The following is a 17,564-nucleotide window of genomic DNA, read 5'->3' as shown; positions in this document are numbered from 1 at the left end:
GAGAGGAAGAGAGAAACAGAGAGAGGAAGAGAGAAACAGAGAGAGGAAGAGAGAAACAGAGAGAGGAAGAGAGAAATAGAGAGGAAGAGAGAAACAGGAACAGAGAAACAGAGAGAAGAAGAGAGAAACAAAGAGGAAGAGAAAAACAGAGTGGGGAACAGAGAAACAGAGAGAGGAAGAGAGAAACAGAGAGAGGAAGAGAGAAACAGAGAGAGGAAGAGAGAAACAGAGGAAGAGAGAAAAAGAGAGGAAGAGAGAAACAGAGAGAGGAGGAGAGAAACAGAGAGAGGAAGAGAGAAACAGAGAGAGGAAGAGAGAAATAGAGAGGAAGAGAGAAACAGGAACAGAGAAACAGAGAGAAAAAGAGAGAAACAAAGAGGAAGAGAAAAACAGTGGGGAACAGAGAAACAGAGAGAGTGGGGAACAGAGAAACAGAGAGAGTGAGGAACAGAGAAACAGAGTGGAAGAAACGAAGAGATTCACAGAGAAAGTAGAAAACTAGAGAGACAGGGAGAAAAAAAGAGAGATAAGGAGAGAGTATGGAAACAGAGGGAGAGGGAGAGGGGGAGAGAGGGTTGGAGAGGATCACATCTCTTTTCCACTTACACTGACTTGATCAGCACTCTCCTCGCTCCCTCTGTCATCTCGCGGTGATGTCTCCAGCTAGAGTCAATCATAAAAATGAGAAAAGCCGTCACTGACAATCATGTCACACACCCATGCAAACAGACAGACACACTCACACAAACGTACAGACACACTTTCTCCTCAGGCAAGACCACTATATAACACCGTGAAGGAGAGGTCAACATCACATATACAAGCCCTGAATAGTTTGAGTGGGTATGTTGTAAGGTGCAATCAGATATAGAATCCAGTCAGATCAAGCAGAGACATATAGTACATATTAATCTGTGTTCTTTCCACGAGTAAGAACCAAACATAATTGGATGTCAAAATGTCCTCTGTTCATAACTGGTATTCACACAGTGAGTGGTGTGTATCTCCATTTTCTATTAAAATGGTTGACATCCTGATTCAGTGGTCCTCGATGAAGCCTGATTCAGTGGTCTTTGATCAAATCAAAGTTGATTTGTCACGTGCGCCGATTACAACAGGTGTAGACCTTACAGTGAAATGCTTACTTACAGGCTCTAACCAACCGTGCAAAAAAGGTATTAGACAAAGCCTGATTCAATGGTCCTAGATCATGCCTGTTTCAGTGGTCCTAGATAAAGCCTGATTCTATGGTTATAGATAGAGCCTGATTCAGTGGTCCTAGATGAAGCCTGTTTCAGTGGTCCTAGATAGAGCCTGTTTCACTGGTCCTAGCTGAAGCCTGTTTCAGTGGTTCTAGATGAAGGGACACTGAGAGAATCAAATGTGTTCTTCTGGTGATGAGATTGTCTGTTAATAGAATGACCTGCTCTAGAACAGTGGTTCCCAACCACGGGTCCTAGAAGACTCATGAGACCATAGGCTTCCTGGTAAAATGCACATGAGGGGGTACTTCAGGGGTACTCCGGGCAGATCAAAATTCAGTTGTTGGTACAGTAACCGAAAAAGATTTAATACATTATGCTTGGTGACAGATTGGACAGTGAATGGGGCTCTGGGGTTAACTGATGATGGCATGCAGAAATCTGCCGAACATGGCAAGTTGGCAGCACACACAATCATTCCACAATGGCCACAAATCTAGCAACGCTTTCCTCAAATTGATTTCTCTATCTTCTGTTGATGAGTCTCCAGGGATCCATCTCTGTGAGTACACATGCTTTAATTGCCATATTACCCGTGGATCACTGGAAGGGGTTCATCTCTGCGTGTATACATGCCTTAATTACAATATTACCATGGATCACTGGAAGGGGATCATCTCTGTGTGTATACATTGTCATGACGTTGCCCACTTTGGGTACAGCGAGTACCATCCCCCTCTCTCTGTCTCCTACAATTAGGCTGCTGTGGTCAGAGAGGTCGTAAATTCCTGGAGGAGATGATCTCCTCATGGCCACAGTATAGAGACAGAGTGAATTTTCATAGAGAACAAAGGAATTTCTTCCACCTCACAGAACTTGAGGTCCGAACAACAATTTATGTTCCAGAGAAGGTATAAAAGATCCAGCTACGAACTGGTCCGTTTGGTGCAATTTTGTGGGGCTCATGGGAGACGGTACGGCCACATTACCATAACGCTGTTTATATAATAGCCTCAGATATGAGGTTTACATCTAATTGTTGTATAAGATGAATGTGTGAGGATGATACTGTTTGTAAAATTGTGTAATGTGATTTTGGACCTTTTAATGAAGGAAACTACAATTCCCTTTTAACTAAATCAGAGGACCGCCCATGAGCCCAGTTAGGGTTGGGCATCCTGGGACAGGCCCTTTTCTGCAATTCCGAATAAAACCCCACCTTGAGAATTTCTCAACAGACCATGTTTCTCTCAATCACGAGAGGACAAAGGTTGCAGACCAGCTTACCTCGATAACAAGAGGGCCAAGGTTTGAGACGATTGCTGAATCTTTTAACCATCCCACGTGGTTAAACTCTTAGACTGTCGATACCGACAGAATAAGAACAAGTCTTTGATATTAATTACTAGTCTGCAGCTAGGAATTCTGTATCATTGAACGCGAAGAATGACAACCGCCGAAACATCTATCCATAACGACATGAATGAATGTCACTCTGAACTATCCATTCTAACCACGACAGAGAGAGAGAGAGAGAGAGAGAGAGGACGGAAACTCTCCAACAGAAACTAACTTTTCAGCAGAGATCCCGACAACACACTGAGCATAAATATATATATTGATTGCAATTGTTCCCGAATGAGTGAGCGTTCATGCGTTCATGTGCAAAGGATTGGCATTTCAATTGTTATAATTATCAACTGTGTGTTGTCTTATCTCCGTCGACCCCCACTTCCCTTTTGTACAACAAGCTGCCATGCCGGTTTAGCCCACTAGGGAAACTCTGTTATCATTTCCTTGTAACTATCAACTGTTTGTTTATGCATTTCTGTGAATTACTTAGTTAGTAAATAAATGATTTAAGACAATTGATGTATGGATGACTCATAGTGAAGACTGGGTTCGTGCAGATAACCAACAATTTACGACGTTTGGAATGAGACTAACGTGAGGTAAAGTAAATCATTAATTAATTTAGAAGACTAATTGATCAGATATGAAAATATTTGAAAAGGTTTATTAGGAAAATTATATTATATTATATTATTATTATATTATTTGTAATCTGAATATTTTCCTTGGTGTCCCGACTTCGTAGTTAATTACAGTTACATGATTAATCAGTTTAATCGCGTAATAATAATTATAGAGAATCTTTGATAAAAACTAAGTCTTCAGTTAATGATAGTAAAGACACGACAACATGCTTTAATTACCATTATACCCATGGATCACTGGAAGGGGTTCATTTCTATGTGTATACATGTTTTAATTACCATATTAACCATGAATCACTGGAAGGGGTTCATCTCTACAAGTATACATGTTTTAATTACCGTATTACCCATGGATCACTGGAAGGGGTTCATCTCTACATGTATACATGTTTTAATTACCATAATACCATGAATCACTGGAATGGGTTCATCTCTACATGTATACATGTTTTTAATTACCATATTTACCATGGATCACTGGAAGGGGTTCATCTCTACATGTATACATGTTTTAATTACCATATTTACCATGGATCACTGGAATGGGTTCATCTCTACATGTATACATGTTTTAATTACCATATTTACCATGGATCACTGGAATGGGTTAATCTCTACATGTATACATGTTTTAATTACCATATTTACCATGGATCACTGGAAGGGGTTCATCTCTACATGCATACGTGTTTTAATTACCATATTTACCATGAATCACTGGAAAGGGTTCATCTCTATGTGTATACATGTTTTAATTACCATATTCACCATGAATCACTGGAAAGGGTTCATCTCTACGTGTATACGTGTTTTAATTACCATATTCACCATGAATCACTGGAAGGGGTCACATTTCAGTGCCTAGCGGCAATCTAATGTACAGCGTCATTATTAAACCAGATATTGACAACCATGTGACTCTCTTTGATATGAAATAACATGTATTACCCAGCCAGCAGGTCTAAAATTACAAATGAACAAAGTCAATGAAACAACTAGCCAAGCGGCTACGGGAGGCAGAGAAGAGAAAATGTGTCTCGATTGGAAAATAAGAAATCAAATATGGACCACGCACCATTAGACTCTCTCATATCAGTATTAACTTTATCCAATTAAGTAGCTGATTGAACAGGAATGTCATGCTCTTGTCAACCCTCCCTCTGGAATCGTACTCAGCCAACGTTAAAGCAGACACAACTGTCAGTAAGAGTGTCCATGATTGAGTCTTTGAATGAAGAGATTGAGATAAAAATTAAAGTTTTTATTTGTTATTATTGAACATCCAAAACATACAATATACTTGCGGTGAAGCTGCTCAACAACTATATCATACCAGTCATCCAACAGACTCTCATTCAGAGTGACACACAGAAGCATCCAGGGTCAATGCCCTGCTCAAGGTCATGTTGATAGATCTCCCACTAGGCCAAAAAACATGAACCCAATAGCTGTCCCTCAACCATTTGAGACCCCTCCCACAGTCCCCCTCCAAGTAGAAAAATAAAATATAAAATACAATTAATTCCATTCCCCACCCCCAAGAACCCCCCAATGCACCAACAACCAAGAGAATGAACTAAAGAGAAAAATAAAAAGACAGAAGAAAACAGAAAACAACAATGCAAAAAAAGTATAAATAAACAAAAACAAAATAAAATAAAAACAAAGGACATCAAGGACAACTAAAATCCTTACAGCAAAGCCAACTGTATATGTTTGTGTGCATGTCTGGTACTATTACATGTATGTGTGTGTTCTTGTATGAGTTTATTTGAATGAGAGTGTGTGTATATGCATGTGTACAAACACCTGCACGGCATCAGCCTCAGGCAAACCAACATTAGTTGTAAAAACACTGCCCCTCAGTGTCATTCAAACTTACTTTTTATTATGTTGCATTTGGACTTTAAAAAAACTACTTTTATCTTTGATCATCATTCTGTCTCCCGCACAGCAACTCCACTCCCATTTGTCTTCAATTCCACATCCCAAACCTCAGCTTCCCTCAGCCCATCCCATCTATCTCTGCTGGCCACCCTCTTTGGGTTTCTATGAAACAAATATCTTTCAACTATGCTGTGATGTTTAACATACAATTTCAATCTTTCTAATCAAATAGAATCGATTTGAATAGAATCAAGATAAATATTTTTACTAAGATTATAAGTATATTAGTAATTGACTGTAAAACTTGAGTCATTAGGCATACATGGACACCTTTGTTTTTATGGCTTGGATTTCTAATCCTCTAATGTTGTTAATGGATCTGATTTTAATAGCTAGCATTTCGATGGCCATAACGAATAGATATGGTGATTATGGACACCCTTGCTTAACTCCTCTTGACAATTCAAAACTTTCTGAGAAGTAAGCGTTATTTACGATTTTACACCTGGGGTTGCTATACATTATTTTTACCCATTTTATAAGAGAATTAGCAAAATTGAAAAAACAGGCATTTATAAATAAAATCCAGTCTTACCAAATGCCCTTTCAAATGCCTTTTCAAAATCTGCTATAAATACCAGGCCTGGCTTCTTAGATGTTTCATAATGTTCTATTATTTCTAGTAGTTCTCCTTCTCCCAAATCCAGTCAGCTGATGTTCTGAAAGAGCTGCAAAATCTGGACCCCTACAAATCAGCCGGGCTAGACAATCTGGACCCTTTCTTTCTAAAATGATCTGCTGAAATTGTTGCAACCCCTATTATTAGCCTGTTCAACCTCTCTTTCGTGTCATCTGAGATTCCCAAAGATTGGAAAGCAGCTGCGGTCATCCCCCTCTTCAAAGGGGGGACACTCTTGACCCAAACTGCTACAGACCTATATCTATCCTACCCTGTCTTTCTAAGGTCTTCGAAAGCCATGTCAACAAATAGATTACCGACCATTTCGAATCCCACCGCACCTTCTCCGCTATGCAATCTGTTTTCAGAGCTGGTCATGGGTGCACCTCAGCCACGCTCAAGGTCCTAAACGATATCTTAACCGCAAACGATAAGAAACAATACTGTGCAGCTGTATTCATTGACCTGGCCAAGGCTTTCGACTCTGTCAATCACCACATCCTCATCGGCAGACTCGATAGCCTTGGTTTCTCAAATGATTCCCTCGCCTGGTTCACCAACTACTTCTCTGATAGAGTTCAGTGTGTCAAATCGGAGGGCCTGTTGTCCGGGCCTCTGGCAGTCTCTATGGGGGTGCCTAGGGGTTCAATTCTTGGGCCGACTCTCTTCTCTGTATACATCAATGATGTCGCTCTTGCTGCTGGTGAGTCTCTGATCCACCTCTAAGCAGACGACACCATTCAGTATACTTCTGGCCCTTCTTTGGACACTGTGTTAACAACCCTCCAGACGAGCTTCAATGCCATACAACTCTCCTTCCGTGTCCTCCAACTGCTCTTAACCTCTCTGGGATCGTTCGGGACGCTAGTGTCCCACCTCGCCAACAGCCACTGAAATTGCAGGGCGCCAAATCAAAACAACAGAAATCTCATAATTAAAATTCCTCAACCATACAAGTATTTTACACCATTTTAAAGATACACTTCTCGTTAATACAACCACAGCTTCTGATTTCAAAAGGCTTTTCGGCGAAAGCAGAACATATCATTATGTTAGGTCAGCAACTAGTCACAGAAAGCATTCAGCCATTTTCCAACCAAAAAGAGGTGTCACAAAAAGCCGAAATATAGATGACATTAATCACTGACCTTTGACGATCTTCATCAGATGACACTCCCAGGACTCATTGTTACACAATACATGTATGTTTTGTTCGATCAAGTTCATATTTATATCCAAAAACCTCAGTTTACATTGGTGCCATGTTCAGAAATGCCTCCAAAACATCCGGGGAAATTTCAGAGAGCCACATCAAATAACATAAACACTCATCATAAACTTTAATGAAAGATACATATTTTACATAGAATTAAAGATAAACTTGTTCTAAATGCAACCACTGTGTCAGATTTAAAAAAAGCTTTACAGCAAAAGCACAATATTCAATAATCTAAGAACAGCATTCAGCCATAAAAGCAAGCCATACAGTTACCCGCCAAATTGTGGAGTCAACAAAAGTCATAAATAGCATTATATATCTTCACTTACCTTTGCTGATCTTCGTCGGAATACACTCCCAGGACTCCCACTTCCACAAGAAATGTTTGTTTTGTTCGATTACATCCATATTTATGTCCAAATACCTCCGTTTTGTTTGCGCGTTTAGTTCACTATTCCAAAGGCGCAAAATCCAGAAGAAAAGTCAAAAGAGTTCCATTACAGTTTGTAGAAACATGTCAAACGATGTTTACAATCAATTCTTAGGGTCTTTTTATAATAAATCTTCAATAATATTCCAACCGGACAATAGCGTATTCATAACAGAGGAAAAAGAAGGAACGGCGCGCCCGCGGGACCGCGCAGTAAACAACTGATTGGCCTCAGCCTAGTCCACTTGTTGAAACAGCTCTTATTCGACACCCTTCCACAATATAAGCCTCAAACTTTCTAAAGACTGTTGACATCTGCTGGAAGCCTTGGGAAGTGCAATCTGGCCCCATAGACACAGCATATTGGATAGGCAATCATTTAAATGAAACTACAAACCTCAGATTTCCCACTTCCTGGTTGGATTTGTCTGCTAGACCCTGCTAGGTATTGTCCCCCCTTATCTCAACTCGCTGGTCACCATAGCAGCGCCTCTCCTTCCAGTTCTCTGCTTCCAATGACTGGAACGAACTACAAAATCTCTGAAACTGGAAACACTTATCTCCCGCACTAGCTTTTGAAATTACCCTCACTAGCTTTTGAAATTACCAGTCTTTTCTCTATAGCTTTGGAAATGACCAGTTTATTTCTCTCTATGGATGGTGATCTAAATGATTGTACTGTCACTCTCTGGCTTTTTAAATGACTGCTCTCTCTCAATGGCCTTTTAAATGACATGTCTCAGTCAATGTTTGATAGGCAGTAAGCACATCTCTTACCATCCTGAGGTCCATAAGAGGAATGTAAAAAAAAAAAAAGGAGAAATGTAAAACTTTTGAAACTGAATAAATGTCATTAATGTCTACCACAGCCTGGGCTCTGGTAGCTGATTAGTTATTTCGGAAACATTTCTCATACATTGAAACTCATTTAGAACTAATTTCATTCTTATTAGAGCACAAATCAGATATGGTATTTACATTTCAAACCCCAGCAGTCTTTACAGCCAGCCAAACTCATGAACCACACACAGTATTCTCTCTTGACTGAGAGCCTTCATCCCATCCCTCCTCATTCTCATTACTATTGTATCAGGGAACATGAGTACAAGATGGCTGACATTATCTAGCAATGTCTCACACAAATGTTAGATGCACAAATACAGTAAAATGCCTTTCTTGCAAGCTTTAACCCCAACAATACATTAATCAATAACAATGTAATACTAAATAAAACAAGGTAAAACAAAAACACACAATGATAGGATGTGTGTGTGTGTGTGTGTGTGTGTGTGTGTGTGTGTGTGTGTGTGTGTGTGTGTGTGTGTGTGTGTGTGTTACTGACCTGGTGTGTGCGTGTTTTATTCAGATTCTCCAGTCCTTCCTTGAGGCTCTGTACCTGGCTCTCCAGCTGCTGTTTGTCCTCCACACTCTTCTCCAACTCTGCCTCCCTCTGTTTCTTTTCTTCACGCATCTTCAACAGTTGCTGCAAACACAGAGTACATACAGTGAGCCACATACCGTAACTCACCTTTAAACTTCTGATACAGAGGAGATACATTTAGCTACAGATGCTAACTAACCCTTAAGACAGAGAAAGCACAGTTAGATACAGATGATACCTAACCCAAGGCACAGTTAGCTACAGATGCTAACTAATCCTTAAGACAGAGAAAGCAGTTAGCTACAGATGATACCTAACCCAAGGCACAGTTAGCTACAGATGCTAACTAATCCTTAAGACAGAGAAAGCAGTTAGCTACAGATGATACCTAACCCAAGGCACAGTTAGCTACAGATGCTAACTAATCCTTAAGACAGAGAAAGCAGTTAGCTACAGATGATACCTAACCCAAGGCACAGTTAGCTACAGATGCTAACTAATCCTTAAGACAGAGAAGACACAGCTACAGATTCTTGCTTACTACAGGCATATGACTCATGCAGGTTATTAACACTTTATCCATCAGCTCCATAGAGGAAACCATGTTAGCCAGCGGTGCTAACCCTTATGTTTCAGGATTTGCCATCGAGTAAGGAACTTTTAGCTTATAGCTTCTCTATGTAGGTCAGAACCATGTAGAAGCTGAAAAGTCCTTTCTCCTTATCCATTTCTTAAAAAACTATATCACAGTCTCAGTTGGGTTTAGGCGGAAATACGTAAGTATTACATGACTCAGAAGTGGAAGAAATTCACAGAACCTGGGCAGACTCAAATCACCTGCTGATAAAATGTTATGGAAATTTGCCAGAGCCTGCCTGATATCACAATTTAGCACAGAGCAATAAGGAGTATTCGATTTTCGTCTCTTCCTCCTCATTTTTATCCATTCTTTTAATATTTTCATGGCAATGTCGAAATTGGAAATGTAATTACCATCTGTCTATTCATATGAGCATGACCGTTGACCACTTGAGGATATTTGATGACCCAGCAGGTGATGGAAGCAACAGATTTCCTGCCTGAGGGTTGTTTAACCAACAGTTTGTTTCCCTGAGGGGGATATTTTATTAGAAACCCCTCCAGCTGGTATTAGTTTGTGTACAGCGTCTAGGTCAGCAGACTGATCAGATTCTAGAATGACTCTTTTCCTGCCAAGTCTCTCTATCCATCCTACTCTGAGTGCATCCCTCTTGCTCTCTCTCTCTACGCCTCTCTCTATCCATCCTACTCTCAGAGTGCACCTCTCTTGCTCTCTCTCTCTACGCCTCTCTCTATCCATCCTACTCTCAGAGTGCACCCCTCTTGCTCTCTCTCTCTACGCCTCTCTCGATCCATCCTACTCTCAGAGTGCACCCCTCTTGCTCTCTCTCTCTACGCCTCTCTCTATCCCTACTCCCTCTTTGTCAGTGTTGTGTGTGTGTGTGTGTGAGATTGGGAGGGCAGTTCTCTATCCACCTCTATTAAAAGTAACTTTTCCTCAATACGACTGGTCACCCCAGGAAGCCAAACCAATGGATTATGAGTCTCACTAGCCAGAATCTGCAGGGGTTTAATATCTGTATGGAACCAGGAAATGAAAAATTCCTGTGGAATTGATTAAAATAAATCCAAAGCAGGAACTGCTGCAAGAAGTTAACTACAGTGGGTATGTCTGGTAGAAGTAGTACCTTCTGCATTCCCTGTAGTGCCTGTTGTAGAAAGGTTAGTTGTTGCTGCCTGATGGTGTCCTCTTCACTGTGTTGTGGAGGTGTGTGTTCTTGGTTCTTGCCCTGCTCCTGCTTCAGCAGCTCCACCTCGTTCCTGTAGGCGTCCAGCTGACAGCGCAGAGAGTCATTCTCTTCCTTTAGGGCCTCCACCTGGGCCACAGGGCCTACACACACACACACACACACACACACACACACACACACACACACACACACACACACACACACACACACACACACACACACACACACACACACACACACACACACACACACACACACACACACACACACACACACACACACACACACACACACACACACACACACACACACACACACACCACACACAGTATGATGAGAACTACTAATAAAATCTGTCCGTTTGAACAGACAGGATAGACAGTGTGATGAGAACTACTCATTAAACCCTAACCTGTCCCATTTAACAGACAGGAAACAGTGTGATGAGAACTACTCATTAAACCCTAACCTGTCCCATTTAACAGACAGGAAACAGTGTGATGAGAACTACTCATTAAATCCTAACCTGTCCTATTGAACAAACATGAAACAGTGTGATGAAAACTGCTCATTAAATCCTAGCCTGTCCTATTGGACAGAGAGGAGAGACAGTGTGATGAGAACTACTCATTAAATCCTAACCTGTCCTATTGAACAGACATGAAACAGTGTGATGAGAACCACTCATTAAATCCTAACCTGTCCTATTGGACAGAGAGGAGAGACAGTGTGATGAGAACCACTCATTAAATCCTAACCTGTCCTATTGGACAGAGAGGAGAGACAGTGTGATGAGAACTACTCATTAAATCCTAACCTGTCCTATTGGACAGAGAGGAGAGACAGTGTGATGAAAACTGCTCATTAAATCCTAACCTGTCCTATTGGACAGAGAGGAGAGACAGTGTGATGAAAACTGCTCATTAAATCCTAACCTGTCCTATTGGACAGAGAGGAGAGACAGTGTGATGAGAACTACTCTTCCCCTGTTCCTTTGACAGGAGAGTCTGTTCTTTACAGCTGTCGGAGGGGGATGTGTGTAATGTAATGAGAGGGTGTGTTTGAGTGGCTGAGCTGGGGAGATAAGACCTGAGAGTGAGTGTGTGAGGGAGGGAGGCCCAGCATAGAGTGTGTGTGTGTGTGTGTGTGTGTGTGTGTGTGTGTGTGTGTGTGTGTGTGTGTGTGTGTGTGTGTGTGTGTGTGTGTGTGTGTTTATGAGTGTGTGCGTGCGTGCATGGGTGTGTGTAACTCAACACAGGGACTCCAGCTGCCTGCTTTGTATCTGGCATTATCTGCCTGTTTGAGCTGAGAGAGAGACCTCTGAGTCATCGACTTGTGTGAGAGAGAGAGAGAGAGAGAGACAAAGAGAGAGCCAGCAGGCGAGGAGGTTTTGGGTGAGGTGTGTATTGATCAGGGAGCCTCATCAACCGATTCCCCTTCCACAACGTGACAGGCTTTAGTATCGACCCTCAGCACAAGGCAGCTGACAGGAGAGAAGCACCAACCCATTCCAACTCTGCACCGCATCAATGGAGAAGCACCAACCTATTCCCACTCTGCACTGTATTAGTGTAGAAGCACCAACCCATTCCCACTCTGCACTGTATTAGTGTAGAAGGACCAACCCATTCCCACTCTGCACTGTATTAATGTAGAAGCACCAACCCATTCCCACTCTGCACTGTATTAGTGTAGAAGCACCAACCCATTCTCACTCTGCACTGTATTAATGTAGAAGTACCAACTCATTCCCACTCTGCACTGTATTAGTGTAGAAGCACCAACCCATTCCCACTCTGCACTGTATTAGTGTAGAAGCACCAACCCATTCCCACTCTGCACTGTATTAATGTAGAAGCACCAACCCATTCCCACTCTGCACTGTATTAATGTAGAAGCACCAACCCATTCCCACTCTGCACTGTATTAATGTAGAAGCACCATCTGCACTGTATTAGTATAGAAGAACCAACCCATTCCCACTCTGCACTGTATTAGTGTAGAAGCACCAACCCATTCCCACTCTGCACTGTATTAATGTAGAAGTACCAACTCATTCCCACTCTGCACTGTATTAATGTAGAAGCACCAACCCATTCCCACTCTGCACTGTGTTAGTGTAGAAGCACCAACCCATTCCCACGCTTCATTGTATTAGTGTAGAAGCACCAAACCATTCCCACTCTGCACTGTATTAGTGTAGAAGCACCAACCCATTCCCACTCTGCACTGTATTAATGTAGAAGCACCAACCCATTCCCACTCTGCACTGTATTAGTGTAGAAGCACCAACCCATTCCCACTCTGCACTGTATTAATGTAGACGCACCAACCCATTCCCACTCTGCACTGTATTAGTGTAGAAGCACCAACCCATTCCCACTCTGAACTGTATTAGTATAGAAGCACCAACCCATTCCCAATCTGCACTGTATTAGTGTAGAAGTACCAACTCATTCCCACTCTGCACTGTATTAGTGTAGAAGCACCAACCCATTCCCACTCTGCACTGTATTAGTATAGAAGCACCAACCCATTTCCACTCTGCACTGTATTAGTGTAGAAGCACCAACCCATTCCCACTCTGCACTGTATTAGTATAGAAGCACCAACCCATTCCCACTCTGCACTGTATTAGTGTAGAAGTACCAACTCATTCCCACTCTGCACTGTATTAGTGTAGAAGCACCAACCCATTCCCACTCTGCACTGTATTAGTGTAGAAGCACCAACTCATTCCCACTCTGCACTGTATTAGTGTAGAAGCACCAACCCATTCCCACTCTGCACTGTATTAGTATAGAAGCACCAACCCATTCCCACTCTGCACTGTATTAGTGTAGAAGCACCAACTCATTCCCACTCTGCACTGTATTAATGTAGAAGCACCAAACCATTCCCACTCTGCACTGTATTAGTGTAGAAGCACCAACCTATTCCCACTCTGCACTGTATTAATGTAGAAGCACCAACCCATTCCCACTCTGCACTGTATTAATGTAGAAGCACCAACCCATTCCCACTCTGCACTGTATTAATGTAGAATCACCAACCCATTCCCACTCTGCACTGAATTAATGTAGAATCACCAACCCATTCCCACTCTGCACTGTATTAATGTAGAATCACCAACCCATTCCCACTCTGCACTGTATTAATGTAGAAGTACCAACCCATTCCCACTCTGCACTGTATTAGTGTAGAATCACCAACCCATTCCCACTCTGCACTGTATTAATGTAGAAGCACCAACCCATTCCCACTCTGCACTGTATTAGTGTAGAAGCACCAATCCATTCCCACTCTGCACTGTATTAGTGTAGAAGCACCAACCCATTCCCACTCTGCACTGTATTAATGTAGAAGCACCAACTCATTCCCACTCTGCACTGTATTAGTGTAGAAGCACCAACCCATTCCCACTCTGCACTGTATTAGTGTAGAAGTACCAACTCATTCCCACTCTGCACTGTATTAATGTAGAAGCACCAACCCATTCCCACTCTGCACTGTATTAATGTAGAAGCACCAACCCATTCCCACTCTGCACTGTATTAGTATAGAAGCACCAACCCATTCCCATTCTGCACCGTATTAGTATAGAAGCACCAACCCATTCCCACTCTGCACTGTATTAATGTAGAAGCACCAACTCATTCCCACTCTGCATTGTATTAGTGTAGAAGCACCAACCCATTCCCACTCTGCATTGTATTAGTGTAGAAGCACCAACCCATTCCCATTCTGCACTGTATTAATGTAGAAGCACCAACCCAGAATACAGGTGTTCCTCTTCAAGCCTGCTGATAGGTTAAACAGACCACCTGTCTATGATTGAGAGCACAGAGACTCGGCTTCTTAAACAGGATTGGAGGAGGTGTAAACAAGCCCTCCCCCTGTGCTCTTGCATTACAGGAAGCCCTAGCAGGTGTGACTGAGACTGTAAATATGATGGGGTGTCACATCAACACCTGTCTCCCTGCCACATCCTGGCCCTTCTCTACAGCATTCCTTTCCAACATTGTGACAGCCTCCTGACAATGATTGTTAGTGTTTTCTAATAAGCAAGGTCACACATGAAAAGGTGGAAATCAAAACCTGCTTGGCTGATGATTACATTTGCATATATCTGCATAGAAATTAGGTAGGCGGTCTTAACCGGGAGAGATCACAACAATTCCAAAGCAGAAAGTAAACGACACACTTGAAAAGGAGACCTGATTGTAGCAGTTAGCCCCGCTCTCTTGGCTTCCATTCCCTTTTCTCTCTAACTGCTTTAGAGAGAAGCAGAGGGTCATCTGAATGTCCAGGTGAATATCATGGTCTGTTTCAATCTGTTTTACATCAGTAGCTCTGTTGGCTCAGCAGACAAACAGGATGTTCTGCGTAAAGACGACCTCAATGGTACTTCACTGATGCCCAGAACAGCACTGAAATTAGCTGAAGGAGCTGACACACACACACACACACACACACACACACACACACACACACACACACACACACACACACACACACACACACACACACACACACACACTTTGCTACAGCTGTGACTATGAGCATCCCCATTTATAGAGGCAGGCCAGGGAATAATCTCCACAACACCAGTCCATTCACACATTCACAGTGTCAGCTGCCTGCAGTGTCAGTCTCATTCATGTGTATTTCTGAGGTGCTGGAGTGAAATGACTATAATTTCATAGGGTCGCTATAGCACAAGTGTCAAACTCATTCCACGGAGGGTCGAGTGTCAGTTGGTTTTTGCTTCACCCTTGTACTTGATTGATGAATGAAGGTCTCTAATTAGTAAGGAACTCCCCTCACCTGGTTGTCTAGGTCTTAATTGAAAGGAAAGACCAAAAACCTGCAGACACTCGACCCTCAGAGTGTCTACCAACTAGACTGTCAGAATGTCTACCAACTAAAGAGTGTTGGAGGGTTTACCAACTAGAGTGTTACTAGAGAGTGTTGGAGTGTTTACCAACTAGAGTGTTAGTGTCTACCAACTAGAGTGTTAGTGTCTACCAACTAGAGTGTTAGAGTGTCTACCAATTGTGTGCAATCTCTCTTTTTCATAAACACACACACTCAGACAGTCTGGAGAAGACTGTACTTAATTTGGTAATTTAGAGAGTGAATGAGCTGACGACTCCTCTCTAATCAGGGCCGGTCCTTGCCTTTCTGCCACCCTAGGTGAGATCATAAAATGCCATCCCCCGCAAAACTAGAAAAGCAAAATTACATTGAAAAAACATAAAAAACACAATGAAGTTAGGTAAAATGTTGGTTCAGAATGAAAGGTGAAAAGATATATTTTCCAGACGTTGAAAATATGTATTTTCCGGACGATGAAATAAGGTTCATTTATGGTTCTGAATGAAAGTTGAAATTATGTAATTCATAGACGTCTATGCCCAAATACCCAAAACCAATGTCCTTGGATGTGGAAATCAATGCCGGTCCGAAATGCACCCAAAAAATATTTCCAAAAGAATTCAACGTCGATCTGTGCTTACTGATGTGGTAAGCCTACCGTTTGTAAAACACCAAAAAATAAGTCTGAACAGGAACAAAAAAAGATGAAAAAAGACTTGGGCTAATGCTTACTAGGGTGTAGCCTACCATGTCGCCCGCAATGGAAGTTTATGAATGCCCATCCATGTGGTAGGCCCATTTGTAAAACAGACCATTGCATTGGTTTTATTAGTGCCGATTCCTGTGACTAATCAATTTGGCTATTTAAGCTCTGAATATCAGCTACCCGACTTCATCGGGAGTTATCGTGAGGCTATTTGCAATGTGTTTACATAGCAGGAAATGCAGAAGTATTTTATTTATTTCTATGATCAGCTTGTCAAAAATGTATGGATACAAACTTGAAACCACTGATCATGTCAATTTACCCCACAGGGTGAAACTCCTGGACAGCAGATGTGAGTAGCATGATTGTCAATTTCCTATGGTCCATTTAACTTTAACTTTAACTCCATTTAACTTTAACTTTTAAATGTGACAGTACATTTTATTTGATTGGGCGCCATTTACGTTAGCCTATTTGATACCTGTATGATGTAAAAAGTGTCCGTCTCAATACATTGTCATATATTTTATCTCCAGAAAATGCTCTATCTACCATATCCTAGATTTTCTACATGATTTATGTTAGATTATTTTTTTGGACTGAACGTTGATGGAGTGCTGCAGAGATGCGTCTCTCGAACAGCACCCTGGAGAGGCGTGCTGGGAATGGACAAGCAAATTATTTTGCCTCCCTGCCTTTGACAAAGTGGGTATTGTTTATCACGAGGCGATATCAGAGCTCCCCTACAGTAAAAATCCCACATGCCACTGGTTGAGATAAATTGTCATAGTTTTTGGGCAGAATTATGTAATGTTTTATGTGTTCTTGGAGGTGAGTCTTGGTCAGTTTATTTCAGAACATGCCAAGAACATGTGTGTGTGTGTGTGTGTGTGTGTGTGTGTGTGCGTGTGTGTGTGTGTGTGTGTGTGTGTGTGTGTGTGTGTGTGTGTGTGTGTGTGTGAGTGAGTGTGTTTGTGGTATGTGTGTAGTGTGTGTGCATGTGTGTGTGAGCCTGTGTGTGTGGTATGTGTGTAGTGTGTGTGTGCATGTGTGTGGTATGTGTGTAGTGTGTGTGTACCTGAGTCGTCAGGATCGTGTGTATCCTCCATGTCATCGTCAGACATCTCCATCTCCTCTTCTCGTCTGATCCCCATCAGCTCTTCATTTTGCATGTTTCTGATCTCCTGGAGGGAAACAACAAAACAGGAATATCACTGGATGTTCATACTGAACACGATCCTCCTGGGTAGCCTGGCTGGAGTACGGTTTACACTGTCGCGTACTCTCAAGGAAAGATTTGACTGATGAGACAGCAGATTTGACTACTGATGAGATAGTAGATAGAGAGCAGCGTTCTGCCTCTACATGGATGGCAGTAGATAGAGAGCAGCAGTC

General features: G+C 42.0%; 1 protein-coding gene across 1 annotated transcript in view; it reads right to left on the bottom strand.

The window, feature by feature from the left end:
- The window catches only part of LOC139366026 (ecto-NOX disulfide-thiol exchanger 2-like), a 156,007-nt gene that overhangs the window by 29,880 nt on the left and 108,563 nt on the right, over positions 1-17,564 (bottom strand). The window contains exons 8-11 of the mRNA XM_071103105.1: positions 17,248-17,353; positions 10,523-10,725; positions 8,757-8,897; positions 607-663 (exon numbers count right to left, since the gene is read on the bottom strand). Coding sequence (XP_070959206.1) covers positions 607-663; positions 8,757-8,897; positions 10,523-10,725; positions 17,248-17,353 — 507 coding nt within the window. The remainder of the gene's footprint in view (positions 1-606; positions 664-8,756; positions 8,898-10,522; positions 10,726-17,247; positions 17,354-17,564) is intronic.

This window comes from Oncorhynchus clarkii, chromosome 14 (assembly GCF_045791955.1).
Source record: "Oncorhynchus clarkii lewisi isolate Uvic-CL-2024 chromosome 14, UVic_Ocla_1.0, whole genome shotgun sequence".
Classification (NCBI taxonomy): Eukaryota; Metazoa; Chordata; class Actinopteri; order Salmoniformes; family Salmonidae; genus Oncorhynchus; species Oncorhynchus clarkii.
Note: the sequence above shows the minus strand (reverse complement) of the source record. Positions and strands in the feature narration are given on the sequence as shown.